General features: G+C 39.4%; 1 protein-coding gene across 1 annotated transcript in view; it reads left to right on the forward strand.

The window, feature by feature from the left end:
* The window catches only part of LOC140934536 (uncharacterized), a 77,002-nt gene that overhangs the window by 27,195 nt on the left and 26,123 nt on the right, over positions 1-23,684 (forward strand). Inside the window, 29 exon segments of the mRNA XM_073384143.1 lie at positions 179-4,505; positions 5,578-5,940; positions 6,743-6,928; positions 7,269-7,516; positions 9,490-9,552; positions 10,133-10,183; positions 10,496-10,582; positions 10,680-10,748; positions 10,838-10,924; positions 11,372-11,443; positions 12,351-12,419; positions 12,509-12,628; positions 12,717-12,785; positions 12,869-12,955; positions 13,052-13,120; positions 13,607-13,693; positions 13,770-13,838; positions 13,936-14,022; positions 14,117-14,185; positions 14,756-14,824; positions 15,312-15,383; positions 15,465-15,533; positions 16,282-16,350; positions 17,656-17,727; positions 18,230-18,298; positions 18,940-18,993; positions 20,283-20,429; positions 21,406-21,504; positions 21,665-21,736. Of these exon segments, the coding sequence (XP_073240244.1) occupies positions 179-4,505; positions 5,578-5,940; positions 6,743-6,928; positions 7,269-7,516; positions 9,490-9,552; positions 10,133-10,183; positions 10,496-10,582; positions 10,680-10,748; positions 10,838-10,924; positions 11,372-11,443; positions 12,351-12,419; positions 12,509-12,628; positions 12,717-12,785; positions 12,869-12,955; positions 13,052-13,120; positions 13,607-13,693; positions 13,770-13,838; positions 13,936-14,022; positions 14,117-14,185; positions 14,756-14,824; positions 15,312-15,383; positions 15,465-15,533; positions 16,282-16,350; positions 17,656-17,727; positions 18,230-18,298; positions 18,940-18,993; positions 20,283-20,429; positions 21,406-21,504; positions 21,665-21,736 (7,071 nt within the window).

The raw sequence follows: 23,684 nt of genomic DNA on the forward strand, positions 1-23,684 counted from the left end.
CTCGTTGTGTTGTTACAATTGCGATATTTTTGCACATCTGTTTATTTACACTACTAAAAGAACCTGGTTTAATCATTCAGACGGGAGCTTTTAAGTGTACTTTGCTTGTTAGCTATAATCTCATCCTATCTGTGATGTCAAAACGTTGTGTTCATTGCCTACTTTTGTTTGTCATTAGTACAATAGCGAATCCCTGAAGTCCGAGTTTCAAGAGTCCAGACGCCTGTCGGTGTTTACGTGTGACAAAGAAAGTCTCACTGATCTGCAGTGGGTCGAACTGGAAGACAAACTGCCACAGATTGAAGCCCATGCATACTCAAGGCCAGGGGATCTCCACATAAGCGTCATAAAAGAGGACACTTGTTCCATGACCGATCTAGGCTGGGAGGACCTGATTAGCATGGAGATGGTTTATAGAAAGCACGTGAATGCATTGCCTTATGATAATGAAAATGGTGATGGACAGTATGACCTTGAACATGAAGATAAGGAATGCATGACTGACCTTGCGTGGCAAGAATTAGTAGAATTAGAAGAAAGTTATAGAAATAATTTGAAGGACTTGTTTCCTTTGGATGCCACAGATGAACACTCTATGTGCAAAGGTGAGAGAAATACAGTAGATATTGAAACAATGACAGATCTTGATTTTGAAGAACTTGAGGAAATTGAAAGTTGCTATCACAGATATCTTGACGAAAAAGTCTCAGTAAAATCCAGAGATGAAACAGAAACTATGACAGAGATAGTTTGGGAAGAACTTCTTCAAAGGACAAACAGTGAGGTTTATTTGAGTTTAAGTGAAGCAATTAATGAGAAGGTAACGAAAAGAAATTTTGATGTGAAAGAAGTCGGTATTATGACTGATCTAGAGTTATCCGAACTTGCTAAAATAGAAGAAAAATACCTGCGATACGTTGAACATGAGTCCAATATTAACGTACAGAAGGAAGAACTTGTGGAAGTTTTACCCGAAATTGTACTGGACACATTCCCGGAAGATAATATAGTGAATACAAAAGAAGAATACGCGATGACAGATTTGACATGGAATGACATCATTAACTTACAAGATAATTGCTATGTTTATGAGCGTAATGTACAAGACCTCGAGAGGAAACTCGCCACCTTTAAAGTGCAGAAAGATGAAAAGAGCAGTGGTACCGAAATGTCCTTCACAGACTTGGCGTTTGACGAACTAATTGGCTTGGAAGCAAAGTGCAGTGGATATAAATCTGTCATAAAGGAACTGGAGGGGAAGCTTGCTCAATACGAGAGGAATGACGCTAGATTCAATGTTGGGACGAAGGACGCTGAAACCATGACAGATGTATCAGAAGGTGCGATAGATAATGAAGGCCTACCGGAAGTCGTACTAGCAAACTTTCCTAGTGATATACAAACAAAGGATGAGTGTGACATGACAGACGTGGTCTGGGATGAGGTGGTGGATCTTAAAAACACTTACCAAGATTACAGAGAAAACTTAGAAGAAATGAAACAAAAACTAGCACAGTTTGACGTTGAAAAAGACGACAAGGAAAGCATAACTGATATAGCCATGCAGGATCTCGCAGACTTAGAAAGTATGTACAAGGAACACTTACGTGAAGCAGATTCGGATACAAACTCTGTGCTAAGTCATACTGAAAAGGAGTCTAGAGAATGTATGACTGAACTCACGTTTATCGAGATTACAGAGCTGGAGGATTTCTACATTGAGAACGCGGCACGCGAGATGGCAGTTTCCCCCATTGTAGAAAAATGGGAGCAAGAAAGCATGACTGATATCACCTTGGATGACATGCAATATCTAGAAGAAGCTGAATATTTTGTTACACGTAACAGTCGTGCTGCAGAGAAGCTCGATAAATATACGGTAACGGAACTGACAATTCATGATCTAGTGAAATTGCAAGAGATAGCCACTCGAAGTGAACTCCTTCAAGGTGTAGAGAAGGTTGAGGTAGCAACTTTAACAAACCTTACTATTCCAGACCTTGAGTTTCTGGAAGACAACTATGACGTTCATCAAAACTGTCCTGTCCATGCACCAAATACCCTTCGTAAAGAGCACATAGGTGTTGGTACTGAATTGACGGGCGAAGATCTGAAATATTGGCAAGACGTTGAAGCAGCACACGAAGAGTGTTTGCTTGACAAGGAAAGCGAGAAAGGCTGTGAAGAAAAGCAAGACGAAGAAATAATGACCGATTTGACAATCGCAGATTTGCAGTATTTAGAGGAGGTTGATGCTGCGCACGAAGAATGCCTTGTTGATAAGGAAGAGGAATTGAAAGGAAAAGAAACCATAGTGGAGAGGGAAAGTATAGAAATTATGACAGATATGACCATTTCTCACCTTCAGTATTTAGAGAAGGTCGAAGCTGCTCATGAAGAATGCCTCGTTGATAAGCAAGAGGAACTGGAAGGGAAAGAGGCCTTTGTTGAAAAAGAAAGTGTAGAAATCATGACAGATATGAGCATTTCTGATCTTCAGTACTTGGAGGAGGTCGAGGCAGCTCATGAAGAATGCCTTGTTGATAGACAAGAGGAATTGGAAGTGAAAGAGGCTTATGTTGAAAAAGAAAGTGTAGAAATCATGACAGACATGAGCATTTCTGATCTTCAGTACCTAGAGGAGGTCGAGGCAGCTCATGAAGAATGCCTTGTAGACAGACAAGACGAAATTGATGGGAATGAAGCCATTGTGGAAAAGGGAAGTAAAGAAATCATGACAGATATGAGTATCTCTGATCTTCAGTACTTGGAGGAGGTCGAGGCAGCTCATGAAGAATGCCTTGTTGACAGGCAAGAGGAAATTGACGGGAATGAAGCCATTGTAGAGAAGGAAAGTGTAGAAATCATGACAGATATGAGCATTTCTGATCTTCAGTACTTGGAGGAGGTCGAGGCAGCTCATGAAGAATGCCTTGTCAACAGGGAAGAGGAAATTGACAGAAATGAAGCCATTGTGGAGAAGGAAAGTGTAGAAATCATGACAGATATGACCATATCTGATCTTCAGTACTTGGAGGAGGTCGAGGCAGCACATGAAGAATGCCTTGTTGATAAGCAAGAGGAACTGGAACGCAACGAAACCACAGTGGAGAGGGAAAGTATAGAAATTATGACCGATATGACCATCTCATATCTCCAGTACCTGGAGGAGGAATCAAAAGCCAAAACTACCGATTCAGAAAAGCTTAGTGTTGGAACAATGACAAAAATGACTAAACTTGACCTTAGGAATTTGGAATCCATCGCCTTTGAAAAGGAAAAGACTAAAACACCAAAGCCGTGGAAGCGAAGATCGAGGTCGTCATCTTTAACAGATTATCACGACTATCGCTATCACCATCACCACAAAAACACTATGACTGAAATTACAGGAAATATCCTTGACTACTACGAAGAAATTGACGTTCTCTATAAAGAAAACATGGTGGAATTTGATGAGCTCAAGAGAATACATAATGTGGAAAAAGAAGAAAAAGATGCCATGACAGATGTGACCTCTGAGGATCTGAAAGATCTTGAACAAAAGAGTCTGCTTTGGAGGGAGAAAGCTGATGAACCAGCAGGAGGTGTCGCAAAGGACGATGCAGAGGTGATGACTGATCTTACAACTGCTGAACTGGAATACTTTGAGGAAGCCGAGAGTCTGTTGAGAAAGATTAGTGGCGAAAATGGTGGGATGGCTCCCAAAGATGAAAAGGAGGTACTAACAGATTTGAAGAGCTCTGATATTGAATACCTTCAGGTGCTAGCAGATATCTATGATGATGGCAGTAGAGGTGTCCATGTTGAAGTTGAGGCAGAGAAATGTGATAAAGAAACAGAAACGGAGTTAAGACTTGCGGACATTAGAGATCTTGAAGATCAGGTCATTAGTGAAGCCGCAATAAAATCCATGCATGCAGTAAAGGAGGCCGTGAACGACGATCTAGTACCTGAAACTCTTGTGAATTTACAGGCAGAGTTGGACTTCTTGCCAATCTTGGATGAACCTGAGTACATTTTCGATGATGAAGACAACGAGAACGATATCCAAAGAGCAGAGACTGGGATCATGACCGAAATGACAATTGCCAACATAAGAGACCTAGAAGATCAACGGAATAGTACAACAGAAGTAGAAGCTTTTGTGGACGACCTTCAAGCTGAAGCTCTCGAAGGATTACAAACAGGGGTGGAGTATCTACCAGTTTTAGATGAACCCGGGATGGTTTTTGAGGAGGAAGTCAATGGCAAGCACATCTTAAGACACGACACTGGGGTAATGACAGAATTGACGCTGTCTCATTTAGAAAACTTTGATAAAGATAATTTATACCGTCGGCATGATGATCTGGAATTGACAAGAAGAGTCGAGACAAGTGTTCAGTGTGATCTGGAGGATGTAAACTCACTTATGCAAGAACTGACTAGAGAGGCAGAAAACAAGGGCGAAGATATTCCCGCTTGGTTTGTGAGCGCTTTAAGGTTGAGGCAACCTGAGGGAGGTTTGTTGTCAGTTTTGTACCTCATGCATGTGCACGTGTCTGGTAAATTTTGCTGAAGAAGCATCATCGGCGCGCACTGAGAAGGCCTAAATGTAAAGAGTAAACGAACTCCAGCTGTATATGTTAAATCAAAAACCTAAAGAATGTTGTGAATTTATCAGATTGTGTTTCTTATTGTGTGTACTCTCTAAACCACGCCACGCATTATAGCTATTGAGCCATCCACGTGTAGTGGAAAGGCCTAAATATAGAGAATGAGAAGTTGATCACAGCCACGTCCCAAGTCAAATAAAAGCGTAAATGATGTCGTAAAAGTAGAGTATATGTTTTTACTAAAGCACCAATTGTTAAAACAATTAATAAATTAAAAAGCAAGAGATCATTATAGGACCTACTATGATCTCTTGCAAAAAGGTAGTGATTTTGTATACGTTTGTAAAAGCCAGAAAACGTGTTAGACTTGTTTAACAATGCCTTTAAGTCGTTCATGGTTATGAAATTGATAATACAATGTAAACCATTGTGAAGCAGCTATAACATAAACACGTTAACAATAACACAGTAAAGCAAAATCAACAGTCCTAATATTAACATTAGCATTAATATTGTTTATCGACAGCTAATAACGTCTCAGCTCCAGATTTTCAGATTTATTAGAATACTTGTTTTAAACAATGAATATAACATAGAACGTTAAAAAGAAAATAGTAGTGATATCCAAGGTTTAAGGTGCAGGTTTTTAACCCACGTATCGCGTTAAACAAATAACTGTCCTTTAAAAGCTTATTCGAAGAGCTTAATTATGTTAAGGTGGTGAAATATAAACTCTTATTTATGCTTTATTTCTACAGAATGCTATGCACGTCTTCTTTACATTTTTCCAATATTCAATTCTAAATAACGAACTTTCAGTTTAAGCTCTTTTAACGAAAACTAAAACCTTAAATCTTGATGCTTCCATTTTTGTATTTTTGCTGCTTTGTTTTTACGTTGGTGGAGTTGCTTATCAGGATTCTGAATCTATGTCCATTTATTAAGACAGTCTTTTTATTGCACTCGTTCATTTTTCAAGGCTTCAACCCTGTTCATATTGTGGTGAGGGAAAGTGACAGCGTAGACGCATTTCCAGCAGTTGAATTCCAGGATCTGCAATCGCAGAGTCAAGATGATGTTGAAGAGACACCAATCGCTATCAATTCTGGTAACTCAGTAATCCCTTCTGAGGATTCCCCAAGAAGCCTACGTGACACACCAATTGATGAAATGATTCTTGAGTCCTTGATTGTCGAGGAAGGTGATCCTTCATCCAAAGAAGTCGGCATTCAATGTGACCTTAGTGACTTCTTGGCTATGTTAGAAGAATATCATAGGAACACAGGCGAAGATGTGACACCATGGTTTGTATCAGCCATGAATATGTCACGAGATGACACAGGTATGTTGATGACAACTTGCCAGTGTTGTACTTACAGTGATAAACGCTTTATGCTTTATAGCTTTTGAGAGCTGTCTTATCTGCCTTTGTTTTAACAGATCCAACATGTTATTCCAACCTTTTTCCTTGTTACTGTTATCAGAAAACTGCTCGACTAACGTCACATGGTTTGTTTTTAAAAAATACAATATTTTCGATTCATCAATGGGACAGAAATCCGTGTTAAAAAGGACATAGCTGTTTCCCACCCATGCTGTCGATCTCGGGTTCAAGTTCTGGCAAAGTGGTACATTTTATCCTTTTTCTTTCTTGTTCGTCCCCTTTATATCCTTTTGTTAGATCTCTCATCTGGGAGTATGTACTTCTAGCCCAACATCTTTTGATGCAACATATTGTATTGATTTAAATCCGTCCGGTCGGTGGACAGTATTCGATGTATTTGCATGATGTTGGATACGCTTTAATTTCTCAAGCGGATCCTCAGATGACCGTCATTTCATGCTGGATGTTGAACTTACATGTTGGATCCATCGTTAAAAGGGCCCTTAGAATATAGTTAGAGCAAAAATTCCTCAGAGTCTAAGAAAATTTTGGTGTTACGATTGAGTTAGTTACCCGTACAAGTAGCCGTAAATTATTACCCTTACTCCAAGGAAACTCAAAGGTTACCGGTAGAACGGTGATGTCATCACTCCTAGGGAAATCATGGTTGCCTTTTATATAACTACGTGGCAAACATGTTTGCCTACCCGTACCTCCCAAACGGGAAGTTCCAAAATTACAATTGGATGATTTTATTCAGGCTACGATCCAATGGAAGTGATGTTGAGGACTCGAAGTGATTCCAACCCTGTGCAAGATGATCCAAAGACTTCCAGTCTCACAATGGAGTTGTCGCGCCCGCCAGCAGGCCCCAGGAGTTCGACATTTACCATTGATCTTCCGCCAGACAGTCAAGAAGAGGAGCTCCAGGCAGAGATTTCTCAAGGTATGTGGCGTATGGTGCATGCGACTTGTATTTGACCCAAGGAAACTGTAATGTGTAATTTCCTAGTGTTTAGGCAACAGACAGTTAGTGTTTTGCCTTTCGGTTGCGTGCTACGTATAACGGTAATACTTGTCATTCACCTCATGGTCGTTTAGGCAACCGTAGGTAGGTTTGTTGTTCGTAGTTTTGTACCTCATGCATGTGCATGTGTCTGATCACTTTTACTGAAGAAGCATAAGACAAATAACAAGTTATAATTTTTGGCTTGGTCTCACTTAAATCTGCAATTTTAAAACTTAAATCGCTTTGAATTACGATTAATTCAAGTGTATCTTTTAAGCCGACTTAGCTGACCCACTGTTGACATCTCAAGATGGAAGCGACGGCGTGTTCAACCGAACAGACGAATCCTTTGTCCATCCTACCACAGAAGAGAGAGATGTGTTGACAGAGATGCTACAGAGTAGCAGCGCTGTGAACCGGTTTGACCGGTTTTTAAAAGAGAGAAAGGACTCTGAGCTGTTCAACCTACAAGCTCTGAAAGAGAATCTGGATACCACTAGCGGTGAAGCGACGTTGGATGTCAAGGTATCATGTCATATGCCTGCATTGTTAATTTTGTTGACATAGGCTCAATTAAGGATTATGTGCTCTTGGGATGCATTTGATTCTTCGTATCCCTCCCCGATCACTATGATCGTTTAGATCGCTGGACCTTTTTCAGCAATCGAAGCAATAGAAGCCTATTGGAGGAAAGGAGCAGAGCACTTTCAAGCTGTTGCTCTTTTTTCCGGGAAACGGTTGCTGCCCGAATATCATCGGCTGGTGAATATTTCTCGCCGGGGTTTGGGCGGAATCGTCATCTACAGCAGAAAAGAGGGCCTGACAAAATGACTTCGCTAATAACTTTAAGACACAACACCTAGTTTTATTAGTCTTGCTTGCGTAGCAGTGAGACTCATAATCTGCAACCCTTTTTTTGCCTTCGTATTTAGTACGGAGACCTTGGAAATTGGGAATAAGAATCGTTACGTGACCGAAACCACCCATGTTGTTGCCACCCTTTGTTGTTTTCTGGAACAGGTCGGTCCACGAATTCTATCGCTTGAAAGCGCTGATTACCTTGGAACAATCGAACACTTAAGTGGTCGAAAAAAAAAGAAGAATCATAATTAGCAAAACTTCGATGGTGATGCTAATTGGTCGGGTGTTGTAAACTTTCTTTGTATACAAATGCGTCTTGTGATGACCGTGCGGTTTATTTTCGGCGATGATTGAAATAACGCGCCATGTTCATCACGTTTTTGATCTCTGGCAATGATGTAATTTCTCTCGAATCGAGGCCCTTGAATTTTCGTTTGTTTATACAAACGTACAGCCTGCGATCGTAGACTTATTTCCGGTCGTCGCTAACACGCGTACTAAACCAATTCAGAAACAAATCGTCGAATACGATAGAAAACAGGAAATATCTTGAAGAATACTCGACCGTCGATAAAGTAGGAAGTGAAAAACCTCTGTTGAGCAAATCCTGTTTTGTGTGGAATTAATCGCCTTCTTATTTCGTATCAAATCTCCCAGCAAGCGAGACTTAACGCTGCTCTTAAGACCGTTCTTGTTTCGAAATAGAGTACCAAGAGTAGCTGTTCCCGAACGGCTTACCCAAGCAGTGAGGATTACTGTTAAAAAAGGCCCTTAGGAGCCACCACATAGAACAAGTAATAACCAGCGTCTGACAACCAACGAAATAATAACCGACTTGCCTTTTAGTTAAGTCGAAAGTGTGAAGATTTTAGTGTCGCTAGTTCACGCGCCAGCTGGAGAGATTCATTTTCCTTATGACAGACATTACGACGTATCCTCTAGCCCTAATCCTTACCAAACCCAATAGGCCATTTGAACGATGGCGATATTTTACTACTAAGACCAGAATCCCTCAGGGTTTTGCTTTCTTCTGCAAATCAGTGCTTTTGTTATTTAAACCTCGAAAGGAAAAACGAAAAGCATTCTGGTCGTGCTAGTGAAATGACGCCATCGGGCAAATGGCGTATCCGTATGGAATTCATGTGCAAATTAGAAATACTTGTTTCTAATATGAAGTACCTACGTTCTGTGTTTCTTGCATTTCTGAACTGTTTATGCGGACATTTTCTGATAGCTTCCGTCAAAAGCGTTCCATTATAGATATCTCGAAACGGAGATCCGACTGTTAATGTGTACGGACGACAAATTGCATGAAACGTTGCACTCGTCATCATTTTGAATACGACCATGTTCATTCACCTAACAGGCACTAACACATGGCTCATACTTAGATATTTATTAAAATGGTAAATGGCAAGAAATCCGGAAGTTGTTAAGGACTATCAAATTGGACCGTCATTTCTTAGACTTGGTTTCTCCTTAGTTTGGCAGAACTTAGAGTAAATGCCGATAGTTGGAACTTAAACAAATAATTTTCTCTGTTTTACTTATTCCAATGCTGTCTTTCACTTTCATACCAGGGTGTGCTACTGGTCCAAAGCCTTATCGAATTTTGTTTTATCTTTTTTTTTTGTCAGACATTGAAAGAACTTGAAGAGGAGAACGAGATTTTAAAAAGACAGGTGGAAGAGAACGCCAAAGTAAGTCATGTAAATTAAGAGGCAATTTTATCGAAAATGGATGTTTCCACGACACCCTAAATTTCTTTCAGTTCCACAGATTCTTAATTGATTGAAACTTTTCATATTCCCAATTATAAATGGATACTGCTTTTTAGAATTTCACCTATTTTTATACAATACTTCTAACATTTTTACGTGTATAAAGTTGACAAAAAGCTCCCCAATAAGCTTTTTCTTTTAAGCGACCCTTCGTTTGGGGGCATAGGCGTTCTCCAATATTAAAGAACCACAGGAACACTAACCCTAGACAACCGATTGATGTCCATGTGAGTTGGTGGGGGGGCTCCAGATTCGAAGCTTTAGGTGTTAAACACTCGGCAACTGTACCTCAACGGTTTTTTGTTTATCCATGTGAATATTGGACCATGTACAGGCAACTGGAGAGAAGTTCATGGTAGACTATGTCAATTCAACTATCCGACAGACATAGGTCCCCCCCAACCCAAAAATCTAAGCATTAACCAAATAACAGGGAAAAATTACTCGGGTATGCTGCACCCATAACTCAAAGAAGTGAATGAGTTTGTTTGCTTTCCAGAATGCGGAAGAATTGGAACAGGAGCTAGCTGCCTTGAAGGAAAACGTCGAGGTGAGATTTCGAAGAGACACTAATTATCTTAATCCTTCCTCTAAAAGAGGCGAACATCAAAAGATCAAGTAGAGTTCCAATTTTCATTTTGCGAATCACTGAATACTTAAGGATACCGGTAAGATAGAGGAAGGAACTGTCATTCAATTGACCACACGAAAGGACGTCGTCTTCTGACAGAGTCCAAACTAGTAATTGCAGTATATTTACAACATAAATGTGAACTATATTCTAAAGAAAACCAGCTACTTGATAAATGATTTGTCAAAATATCGAAGTACTCCTTATTTCCGTGTTTCCTTCTGTTTTTAGTCGGTCGGAGACGTGGGTGGTGAAAACGAGTTACAGAATGTGGACGAACTTCATAATGAGATTGCTGTACTAAGAGAGAAAGTCGAGGTAATGAAGAATTAAAGGGAAATTTCCGGTTCTTTTAAGTCATAAAATAGTTTCGAAACAAGTCCTTATTGCAATGTATTGATATTACTTTTTTCAGTCGATTGAAGATTTAGAAGAGGAAAACCAGTTATTGAAAGAGGAAGTTGCCTTACTGAGAGAATCAGCGGTGAGACGCAGGTTTACTGCTACCATCTTTTCCGAAGCACAAACTGTTTAAACGTCATTTGTTTCTGATATACTTTCTTCTGTTATTAGTCGGCCAGAGATTTGGACGAGGAAAACCAAGTACGAGATATGGAAGAGATGGAAAGTGAGATAGCTACGCTCCGAGAAAAAGTAGAGGTAATGTGCTAAAAGCGCAAACATCTGGTGAGAGGCCTCTTACTGACCCTTTAAGCCCCAAAAGCCACATACAACTTCTCCAAATTGATCTCCATACATTTCCTAAAAGAATTGGTTGAAAGAATTTGTGTGCTGATCAAAGCTTTTCACATCAGGTAATGATTCGATTAATTCTCTTTGGTCACTCTTGGGACGTAAAGGGTTGAGAGCCAATCCTCTATTGACAGCCAATCGTTATCTATAAGTAAAACATTGTAAACAGAACCACCAATAAGCTTCCGCTTGTCTCCTCTCCTTGTTTCTAAGATGTTCAACTGTAAATAATGATTTATCTTTAATGAGAAAGAGAGTTACTGGTCAGACGGAACTATCCTTTTATCGTCTTCTACGGACAGTATCCTAGGTTGCTGTTCTTTGTTTTTTATTTGTTTTCTTCTGGATTTTTAGTCGGCGAAATTTTTGGACGAGGAAAATAAGGAAATGCAAAATGAGATAACTGCACTTAAAGAGAAAGTCCAGGTAATCATGCTGGCGATCAAAATTGATCACTGATAATCCCTGTGGGTGTTTGAGTTTTTTCCGAATACTTACCCAAATGACATGATTTTTCAAGTCCGAAGTACAAAATGTACAAAATTAAACCAGGAAGGTCATTTAGATACAAACATATTTTCCTTCGAAATGGTAACTACATTTGCCCTATATCGGCACTATTAAAACCCTGTCTGAAGAACATTTTCATATTTAACAGTCATGGAAAACTAGAATCTGAGCTGAAGTCATGTTACAACCTTGGGTTGGAGGGGGCGGGGGGCATTTAAGTGCTGTTACTCTTCCACAGGGTCCACAGGAGTTTCGTGTGAACAAATGCATTACTTATTTAAAGTCTCACCTTGAAAAATGTCTATACCTGTCGCTTAGCACGATTAATTAGCCCAATGGGATCTTTATGAATGTACTGTAAACGTTTTTTTCGCTTCTTATCTGATCCAGATCGACTTTGTTGTTCGCCATTTTGAAAATCAATAACCGCAAGCCATATCCTCGCTGGTGCACGGCACGTCGCCCGAAGGGTGTAAGCCGATCTTGCAAGCCCTCAGTCTCTCAGTTTGCGGTCTATAGAATGTGTAACGAAACCGTAACGCGATCAAAATAACCCATTTTTCAGAGGTTTTCGACGGGTTTTGATGTTCTAACGACAAACACATCTCCTCTGCACCCTGTGACTCTTCTAGAGATGTCCTCTTTATAGAGAGTTTAAGAAAACTACTGAAGAACGTTGGGGACCAATTCTAGTTGTTCCGAATGGGGAGGTGTGTGGTGTTATAGAGGTTCTTGTTGAGAGAGCTGACTACTATTATCGCATATCTGAAAAAAGTCTTGAAACCACTAATGAAATGACGTGTATTCTTTGTTTTTGGTTTAGTCGGCTGACGATTTTAAGGAAGAAAATCAATTGCTCAAAGACGAAATTAGTACACTGAAGGATACTGTGGTAAGAATCTATACTCCTAAACATTACCCTGTACACACAAAAACTGATATATTCTTCAGGGTTTAAAATGTGTTGCTGTCCATTTACAGATGGCCCGAGAGTTAGAAGAAGAAAAACAGTCACAAAGTGTGGAAGATTTGCAAAGCGAAATAGCTTCACTCAAGGACAAAGAAAAGGTTATGTCATTATCACATTATAAAGTGATCATCGTAGGTTTCTCACTTATTCTCTTTAACGAAAATTGTTTAGAGAAATAAAATGTTGACTTTTTTGTACCTGTCGTGTTTTCGCATTTAGACGGCCAAAAGTTTGGAGGAGGAAAACCAGCAACTCAAAGAGGAAATTGACATATTACGAGAAACTGCGGTAGGAAACTTTAATTTATGAATTTCTGTATACACATTTATTACATTAAAACTCATCTTTCTTGCGTGTTGTTTTGCTTGTAGTCGGTCAGAAGTTTAGGGGAGGAAAACCAGTTTAAAACTATGGAAGAAATGAAGACTGAAATAGCTGCACTCAAAGAGAAAGTCAAGGTAGAGAACCAATTATTCTAAAAAGGGAATTGTCTTTCATAAATATAGCTTTCCGACTTGTTTATCTGCATTTCATTTTTGTCATTTTGATCGTAGCTGGGTAGAGATTTGGAGGAGGAAAACCAATCGCTGCGTGAGGAAATTAACATATTGAAAGAATCCTTGGTAAGACCCTTTGCGTAGTAGTTTCTTCGTGTTACGGACGGTTGCGATGACCAAATGACGTAATACAATAAAAAGACACTAATCAATACCCATGGCACAGAACAAAAGCGAAACAACAGTAGTTCCCACAGCACTAAGAAACACCCCTTTACTTAAATCACCCTTTTCTTCAAAATAACAGTCAAATCCTGCCTTACGGATGACCGCTTAATTCGGACACCTCATTATTACAGACAGTTTGCTTGGTCGCTGGAGAAAGAAAGCCCTTACATTTTCTATAAATTCAACCTGCTCAATACGGACACCCCGGTAATACGGACACTTTCTATGGCCCCCTAAGTGGCCGTATTAACTGGGTGGCCGTATTAAGCGGGTTGAATTCAGAGGAAATGTAAGGGTTTTCTTTTCCCCAGGGACCAAGCAAGTAAACGAATAAATAAGCAAATAGATAATTAATTAATGTATTATATTTTGTTCCGTTAACAGTCGGCCAAAGGTTTAGAGGAGGAACAGCAGTTACCGAATGTAGAAGAACTTCAAACTGAAATAGCTACACTCAAAGAGAAAGTCGAGGTAATTTATTTGCGTCAACCGAAAAATGGTTTACGGGCAAGTTGAACTGTAATGCATATTTGTGTCTTTGTTTCAGTCTCTTAAAAATACGGAGGAGGAAAAGCACATGCTAAAAGAGGAAATAAGCGCGTTGAGAGACTCTGCGGTAAGAAAGATGTTTTATGAAATTTTATACGCGTGTTCGTGTACCACGCAAAACGGAGCTCAGTATATTGTCCATTTGTTTTTTATTTCGTTTGTAGTCGGTGAGAGATTCAGAGGAGGAAAACCGGTTACAGAGCGTGGAAGAAATGCGAAATGAAATAGCTGTACTCAAAGGGAACGTCGAGGTAACGGACTGCTAGATAACTTATTATATCTTTATCCGCCCAAATTTCTTTCAAGCAAAGTTAACTGGCCTGCCTTTTATGTTTTTATTTTCAGTCGTCGAAAGATTTGGAGGAAGAAAACCAGTTGCTTAGAGAAGAAATAAATATACTAAAAGAATCTGCGGTAATGAATTTTCCCTTTTTAAAAAACTTTCCTTACACACCCAAATAGAAAACCTGAGCTTTTCTTTATTCTCACCGACGCGCTGCAGTGATTTGCGCGGACGAAGTATGGTTGCTACCATAGATCTTATAAATTCGAATTGGTTTGATTTTGCGCAGCAAAACCATTATGCTAGATGCTGCCTAGTGTATTTCTGCTATCTTCATGAACCTGTGGGAGAGCAAAGTTTTTCCCGCGATCCGACAAGATTCGTCATAATTTCCAGTTCGAAGTTTGTGAAACTTTCTCACCTGGGTGCAATATTGCTAAGACTACAACGCGGATCATATGGTGTATAAAATCAAACATACGACACTCGTAGGTTTCATTAACACCATAAAATTTGTACCGTAAGCTAACATCAATCACGACGTTAATGACAAAGCTGTGTCATAATGGCGGTCTTTCTATAAGAGTGAACAAAATTCTACTGTATATATTCGCGAAACCATTTACTAATGTCTGTTTTTTGTTAAACGAGGATCGTAATACAAACCATACAATTTGATCTTTGTCTCATTGTTTTTCTAGACGGTAGAGCGACTGGAGAACGAACAGCTTATGGAGAAGATTCAGGATCTAGAGCAATCAACCGCAAGGGTAAGCACAAATAACTTCAACCGAGTGATCCCAATAATGTTGGTTCAGTTTTCTATGGTAGAAAGTTGCCCGGTTGTAGTTTTTGTAGTTTTTCTACTTGAGAACGTTTTTTCGTGAATGCACACTACCTAACGCAACAAAACTATTTCCAAATCATGGGCTTTAAAGAAAACCCCCTCCCCCAGTTCAACGTTGCTTCCTACAAACGCCCAGGGTCTGGCCTGGGTGACTATAAGGCTTTCTTTTGAAGGCTCAACAACACTGCTTCGAGGGAGAGGTTGGGAGGGAAGAATCGCTACGGCTACGATGTGTTAAAAATGCTCTCTAAGTATGCAGTTTTGTCAAGAGTTTTGTCCAAGATCGTAGCGTTAGTGCAATAAATACAGCCGAGGGTAAATGACGGAAATTTATTTTATTAATTTATCAGCGCCAGTGAGATGTGACCACGTTTTAACGACCTTTGAATTTGTTATTTCTCAATGCATAGGTTGTTGACAGACTGGAGGAAGAAAACTCCATCTTGAAGGAGAACATACAAATCCTGGAAGATTCAACGACCGTACGTGAAATGATCGTCGTTTAGGAACTACCAATTTGTTTTTGAGTCGTTATAATTGAAAATCAGTTTTTTTTTCTTTAGAATATGAAAGACCTAGAGGAAGAGAATGTGCAGCTGAGAAAAAAGCTTGAGAGTTTAGGCACCGTAAGGGTAAGGGTTATTCCTTACTAATGAAGAGAGAAATGCCATCGTCATTCAATACCTTTTTCCTCCTTTTCATTGACCGTCAGCCCACCAGTAATTGCTTACAAAGAATGGTCTGCTCATGCGTATTACCTTCTAACTTTGTTTTCTACAAATAATTTTCTTCTCATGCGTACAAATAACAGGACGCTTTCCTAAGTTGCCATGGCCTCTCACGGAGACGTTCTTTTAGCTCGTCACGCAATCCTCTCCAACGTGGGGAAGGAAAGCGTGACGAAGTACATCTACCTGGAAGGCTTACGCCACGGAAAGCTGTCTTTAACTTCTTTAGTTGAACCAAAAACAGTGAGGTATACCAAGGGTTAGTTTACCTTAGATGAGGCTTTTCGTATTGGCGACGAATCTAGAACAGTTTGGTACAGGATTCGTTTTGCCGTTTACTCACAAAGATGTGTGAGAAAGTCTTGGTTTGGTTGCTTATTCGGAGATTTCGAATCCAGAATCAAATGAGACGGCATTGGAATTAATGTTCTCGGATTGACTGATGTTTGTACGCTCGCGAGTCCGTATACATCCGGAAAAAAATATGAATCTGGCAAAACCTTAAAGCGGAGCTCTACGTGTGAGTGAAATTTCGTACCAAAGATGATGATGATTGCAGTAACAGGGGAAGGAAAGCATGCTTTTTTTGGTCAAAAACTGTTTTTGTTTCACTGTTTTGTTGTTGTTGTTGTTGTTGTTTTTTATCGTACAGAATATCACTGCTCTAGAGGAAGAAAATTCCTTATTGAAAGAGAAGATCCGAAGTTTGGAGGAGTCATCAGTAAGTTTTGATTGAGGCTGAGCTCAAAGTTTAATATAACGTCGTGCTAAACTAAAAGTAATTTATAATCCCACAACAACGATTTATTGTACCCATAGCAAAAAATTGTTCAGTGAGTTGATTTACGAGGAACAAACGTAATGAATTCAATAAATGAAGGGACACCAACTAAATAAAGTAACCCATGAACTAAAATGCCGGAAAGCCAGCTTCAGTGAAATATAAATGTAGATTAAATATGAATATCGGAGGTACTACATAGCAACATACATTTTTAGTATAGTTATTCAAACCGGAGAGTTTTTCATGATTGTGAGAGCCTCCTACAAAGTAAATTTACTGGCTCTTGGCTTGGTTTGTAACCATTACGTGACCGACGTTCTTTGCTTGTCAAACGTGGCATTATTGCGTGATAGTATTGCTTTGTAAAAAAGTCTTTCCCAAACAAGGACTGTACTTGTCGCACAAATCAAAAATCAGCTTGGATACAATCAAGGACGCATTGCGCGTATATAACGAAAGATAGGCATGTTTGGCGGGTGACATCCTTGTTCCCAAGGACTAGTAAGAGAGATCCCGGGGAACAGGGTGCGGGGAACGAAGTTGGGCGCCAGATTCGCGGCTTGACATGAAATACTTTCCAAGTCCGGATGTCATGTACCACAGTCAAGATTTCGTCAGGCAGGGGCCAATGTAGTCGGACATTGCCCGATGACTGACTGTTATTCAGCTGTGTTTTAATATGAACAAGTAAAAGGTATCCTTAACCCGCAAAGCCAAGCGTTTCTTTCAGCAGTGGTCTAGGATCTTTGCTTTTGTGGTTTTTTGTTAACAGGTATTGTGGTCACCTGCGAATCATATCCCCTTATTCAGATGTGTGACATGCAGTCGATGATTTTAAATCTTTTCTTGAAGAATGAGTTAATATTTCGCATCGAAACTGATTGTCGCACGTCCTACTCGGATAATGTATTAGTGCGTCTAATTTCATTGTGAAAAGGTTGGCGAGCACACTACTTAGGATTGTTTCCGAAGAAATAGTGCTTTGAACGAAAAACAGTAAAAAGCTGAAAACTTTATTTCTGTATCCGTTTAAGTTTTAACAGTGGACGTGCACCGTTAAAATTGTCGTGTTGATGCTTGATCAAGCATGTGATGATATTGTGATGAATATAATTCTTCTCAAATTGTTTTCATCACAATCTCTCCTCAAAGGTGCTGTGATGTTTGGTTTTTGCATGTTGGCGGTAAAAGCATTCGTGTTGTTAAGTTATAGTTTTATCTGATTCGTGTTTTTGTAATCAGGCTGGAGATATGCCCAGTGAGGAACTTGAGCTGTTGAAGTTGAAAATAGATCAGCTAAAAGAAGCAGAGAAGGTAAGGAGAAAATTTCACGATTGGATGCCCTTCGATGTTTGTTATTATTGAAAAGATTCTATCGCAAACGAAGTACCAATTCACATCAGTTCCTCTGTGGTCTACGATCCATAGCATTTTCATTTCATTGTCTGAAAAGGAAGTATGAAATAACGTTATTTCAAGTATCTTTTAATTTTCTCAAACAACGATTTTCTTTCCTTTTAAAGTTGCGGCAAAATAAAGTTGTTTCCACAAATCGCGCCGACCAGTCAGTAGTTTGACTCAGAACGTTTTGAATAATTAACCTAGAAATAGAACCTATCGACAGCACATTCATTTGATTGAGTATTAAACGTTGACTACTGAGGATAAAGTTCTTTTCCTTGTTTTGGCAATTTGTCTTCTTTGACCTTGTGCTTCTCTTTGCGTCGTCTTCACTATCTGAACGCCTGGAAGAGGCTTAAAAATCGGCTCTAACTTAATCAATTTTCTCGGAAAACGTTTACTTTTCTTTCTGCAGCAAATTGGCGCATTGAACGAGAATAACATGGCTTTGAGGGAACAAATAGACTTTCTTCAGATTGAAAAGGTACGCTATCTTAAATTAGACCTCGAGCAGTCGTCCCTCTTTCTTCAGAAGCACGTGCGGCCAGGGAAAAATTAAATTATGCAAATTAATGGTAAGGGAATGGGGAATTAGAGCTAACTTGCGCCCTCCTCCCGGCGTCCTTCTCTGCTTCGCTGCTCGCCGCTCGCGCGTACTCTCGATCTGCTGTGTCTCAAAAAAAGTGGAGACTCCTCGCCAGCCAGTCTTTTGTCGGTTTGATGACGAGAAAGAAATGCCAAAAAAAAGAGGAAGCGGGGGTATTTTCAGATTTGTTCCTTTGCTTGATTTTTAAGTGTCAAAAAGGCAGGAGGATAATCCTTACAAATTCTCGTTGTTGATAACTTGTGTGCCAATTACTTGGAAATACAGTTTAACGATAGGCCTCTTCAGTGTCCCCACCCCCCGCCTTCTCAATGCCCTTATGGTGTTAAAATGCCCTTTGAGAGTATCTGAATTAAACGGTAAAATGTCGCCACTTAGGTCAAAAGAATGTGGTCGCATAAACAAGGTGGTCGTTGGGCGGGGTTTCACTGTATTGTGATACTTTTACAACCTCTGAGAGGTACACTGACATTGTATCGTTCATTGACGTTTTTTTCTATATTTTTCTTGCTACACTTCAGAAAAACGTGAGGGAGAACTGGTCCGAGATGGATCCCTCTGAGCAACTTGGAAAGGTATGTTTGTAGGTTCACTGGGAGGGATAGTTTGGAATGAGCCTAAAATGCACCCTGATAACTATGTTGGATCGAGATTCTGATACCGGTTTACAACGCGGTTTTGTAAAACAATGTCCAAACTCTGCTCTAATAGCCAGCCCTGTATGAATGTTTAGCCATATGCTTTCAGAAACAAAGTGAAAGTGAGAGAAACATTCCGAGTATTGAGGTTACCCGAGGTGTCAGTTGCTCGCACAGATCAAATGGGAAAAAACAAACTATATGTTGACTCTCAAGTATAGAACTCATCAGTGCGTCGATTCGAAATTTACCCCAGTTTTCCCAATGAATTATAGACGTTATTTTCTCACTGTAAGGCATGCCTTTTGTCATGTGTGCGGTCAGTAAGACTCCATTACCCTCTGTCGTTCCAGTTTTCGCATCGTTATGCGCTCTCTTACTATAACCATCCGCCTATCAGCTATCCTCTTATTTAAGCCCCGGCTACTAAACGATCAAGCATTTTCGTCTAACATCGTGCTGGAAGAGCTTGTTTTACTTTTTAGCCGTCTCTCTCAACACTGCTTTTAAATGACCTTCGATGTTTGATCTAGATCAAATATTTTCACTTAACATTTGTATCACAAACAATTGTTTCATCATTTCGATCATTTTTGGGCGAGAATGTTTTATCGTTTAACCCGGTTTTAACACTTTTAGCGGGACGTAAGTCGAACCTCAATGTGTGGACTAAGCTGTCCAGGCTATTTTGAAGCACAGTTTAAGGGAACCTTTCGTAAGCGGCCGCCCACCAAATGTTGGCACTTATTGGTAGTTGCTTAATACGGAAGGTTCGAGGTAAATTGTTAGGTGTCTTGAACAATTTTTATATATAGCACTCTACTGGGTAAATACCAGCTAACATTCGTTTTTGTTCCTTTTTTTTGTTTTATTTTTTTTAGCGTTTTTCATTTTAACTATGCCTATAATTTAAATTTAAGTTAAAATCGCATCCAAAAGTGACCTGCTGTGCTATCCTGAACAATGCTAACGCTGCTATACTCTTTTAAACAGCTTTGAGGGCTTTGTCGTATTAAAAAAATAAAAGATAAAGGAATACCGTAAAGTAATGGCCAATAATTGATTTCTTTTTTCGCACAGTAAACATTATAAAAAAGTAGAACTAACCGAATGAAAATGTAGGACAAACGCATTAAAGGATAAAGTTAGGAACTAAATAAAAATTAATGAATTATGGGTTTATATTAAAAATAGAACTTAAACCAGCCATAAATACTTGTATCTAGGTTCGGCTGCTATTAGTACAGGAACTTGGTCTTACAGCCTCAGAGGTTGAAAGTGTTTTAGGATCATGTGATCTTGAAAGTCTTGTGTCATCTGGAATGGTCACCCCACGGACAGACTTAAACAATCTTGGTGAATATTTTGAACAGGTATCTGGGTGCTAAATAAGTGCATGATATTCTTTTTATTCACTGTGATAAATATTTCGAATTTTAGGTGGGTTGAAAGGACTAATACTGCATAAAACCATATAAACTGTAGGATAAACTATTTTGGGGATAACTTCACTCATATTGATGTTTTTGAAAGCTAGTGCATGTCATGAAAAATAAAAATAAACGTGACCATTTTTTCTGTATAAAGAGAGAATATATTACTTTTATAGTAACTGCTTTTTAAAAAAGTTGTTATCTTCACATTACTTTATGTTAACGTAAACTACTGTTGTTTAAATCCCGAGGGTGTTTCGTTTTCTTTCCTTTTCTTGTCTTGTCCATTAAAATGAGCGCTCCATTACAATTTGTTTTTTTTGAGTGGTGCACAACCGTCTTTACACTCTATGTCGAGTAAACTTAGTGTTTCGCCCTTTAGACACCCGAGGGCAATTACTTACCAGTGTTCTGAGCGTGCTTATTTTGTAAGACCATTGCACTGTACAACCAAATTAGACGCTTCATGGTCCCCACTTTTATCGCATTTATATTTAGTGAACTGGTGAACTGGTCAACTGAAGCGAGTACAACGGGCGTCATTGGGGGCGCTCAGGCTTGTTTAGGGCTCCACCAAGCTGGAGATGGTTGGGATAAGGGCGGAATGAAGCGTGATTATTTTTCTTTTCACTCGTCCCCCGCTCCCCTGCTCCCACACCCTTGCTATTTGAACTCGCTGATAGTCGCGTTCTTGCCAGGTAGCCTGTTCCAGTCTCTTAGATAGTAGGGATGACGCGCAAGTTTAAGGCACGCGAAAAAGGGGGCGGCACCGCCCTTCCTCTCCACGGTTTCCTCCCGTTTTATTTTCGAGTTTGCGCGTTCCCGACTATCTCGAAACCTGGAACAGGCTACCAGGAAGGCTGCAAAACGTCTACAACCAATGTCGCTTACTGATTATAACTGCTTGTATTTGTAGTCTGACAGAGGAGTGCAGGCTGAGGTACCTGGAGGAGTACACGTACTGAAGCTGCTACAAGTAACCCCGGATGGAACCATACCAGAAAACATTGCCAAAGTAAATATAATAATTCTGCAGCACGTAACCTCTGGGGTAGAGGCGCTTTGTTGGTTTTTTTTAGTTTTAATAGCTCTGTTGTCGAATTCTTTTTGCCTTTTTCTGTTGTTAATCGTTCTTTTTCTTTTTCTCTTTTCTGTTTTTTTTTTAACGTCTCTAGGAACTCGCAAAACTAAAAGAAGAAAATAGGACACTGTACGAGGAGCTCATGGAACTAAGGAGGAAGATTAAGGTTAGAACTAGTTAAAAGAACAAGATGTAGACTGCCTGTAGTCACTCGTATTTTTCTTCAAATTTAGTGTGGTCACACGCGCCCCAAAGCTCTCCATTTATGGCAAGCGAAGCGGGCCGCAACAGAATGCGCGGGCGAAGGGCTCCCTTTCTTTCACCCCCCCCCCCCCACCCCCCCATCCTCGCCACTCACGTCTTCTTTTGCTTGCTGCTCTAATGTTTGCCTCAAGAGGTGTCCGCTTGACAAGGTAGTTTTCTCTGAGTGGGGTGACTTGACTCCTTCATTTAGGTGGTACTCTCATTCTTAAAACCCTCTTTGACCTCTTATTTGGTCAAGAACCCCAATTCTTGCGGGAAGAGAGACAAGGCATCCTGGAGGGTCAAAAGAACAGAAAATTAAGCACAAAACAAACAAATAAATTGCTTTTCAAAAACTTTTTTTTTGAGTGCTTTATAACATATGTTTTGGTTCAATTTTATCCTTGGTTTAAATTTTATTTCCCTTTGTTTTAAACTCATCATCATAAATTGCCATACCCAAAAACAAAAGGGAAATAACATTTAAACCAATGATAAAATTGAACCACAACATATATATTTTTCCTTGTTTTTCACACATCAATCCTGCGGGATAAGAGCGTTCTAAAATCTTATCGTATATTGTCTCTGTACCTTTTTTTATAACCATTCAAATTTCTTTTCAGAATGAGGAGCTGTCGAATTGTGTAATTTGTTTTTCAGTGGTTTACAAACTTGTTATTCTTTAACTTCGATCTTTGCACTCACAAGTGTGTATTTGCTCTTTATGCGGTGTTTACATGGACCATTTCATCTCTTGTTATTTTGAATGACAAATATCTTCTTTATCTTTGTTGTACGAAAACTTGACACAATGGTCCTTGGCGAGATTAATTGAAGTGTGTTTTGTGTAATTATACTAAGAAAAGGCTAATGATGCATAAATTATTCTTGACTTATTATGTTAATGAAATCGAGTTACTAGCGATGCAAGCGTCTAAACATTACCCTATGTTCGCCATGTAGACCACGCCGGGCTTTAAATACAAGGTTGGTTTTTATTGTAAGCGTGTTTTGACTAGCCTTTACGGAAAATTGACATTTTTAACGGTTTGAATCGCTAAAATCTAAAAGGCGCCAGCAAGTGAAGCTCAATTGGCGTTCAGTTTTGTTTACATTTGGCTACAATATCTCTCGTATCGTATCGTTCTATATCCTGAGCATATATTTTTTGGCTGTTTGGTTCTCTTTATGGTCTAAATATTGGGACTATCAAGTAACGATGACTTTGTTGTAAAGTATGTTATATTCATCTGAATACCATAATATGTGGCTGTTAAAGCAAGACGCTTTGATCATCCACAGTGGCAATGTTAAACGTGGAACTTGAAGGCCAAGTCAGTTTCGTTTGATTTTTCATTGTCGGGGAGTAGTACTCACAAATTATTCAACAATTTATTATTGTTTCTGTCATTTAGTTTGACCTTCCAGGACAAAATGCCCGTCAGTGCTGTAATCCAGGCTGACAATTATTTTTAAAACCAATATTTCTTTTCCTCTCGAAGTTGTTCGCAGATCATGTATCGTCTGATTTCAGTGACCTTTGATGCGTTTATTTCTGTTTTGTTAATATTGCCATCAAATATTGGTTTCATATTACATGTACTTGGCAAGCGATATTCCGTTAAAAATCTGATCTGTTTATATTTTATAACTTCCCGAAGGAATATCGTATCTTGAAATATGGAAATTAAACGAGAGAGCGTGGGAACATTCGGTAAACATAATAACGGCTGACACTGATATTGTGATGACCAACATGTTTTTTAGATCTCGCGCGGTGTAGTTCTGTGCTCAGTTACAACTTCCTTGTCCATTTCTTAAAAAAACTTTGAAAGCTCACCGTGTAGAATTGAATGAAACCCATCATA

The sequence above is a fragment of the Porites lutea genome, chromosome 4, assembly GCF_958299795.1.
Source record: "Porites lutea chromosome 4, jaPorLute2.1, whole genome shotgun sequence".
Classification (NCBI taxonomy): Eukaryota; Metazoa; Cnidaria; class Anthozoa; order Scleractinia; family Poritidae; genus Porites; species Porites lutea.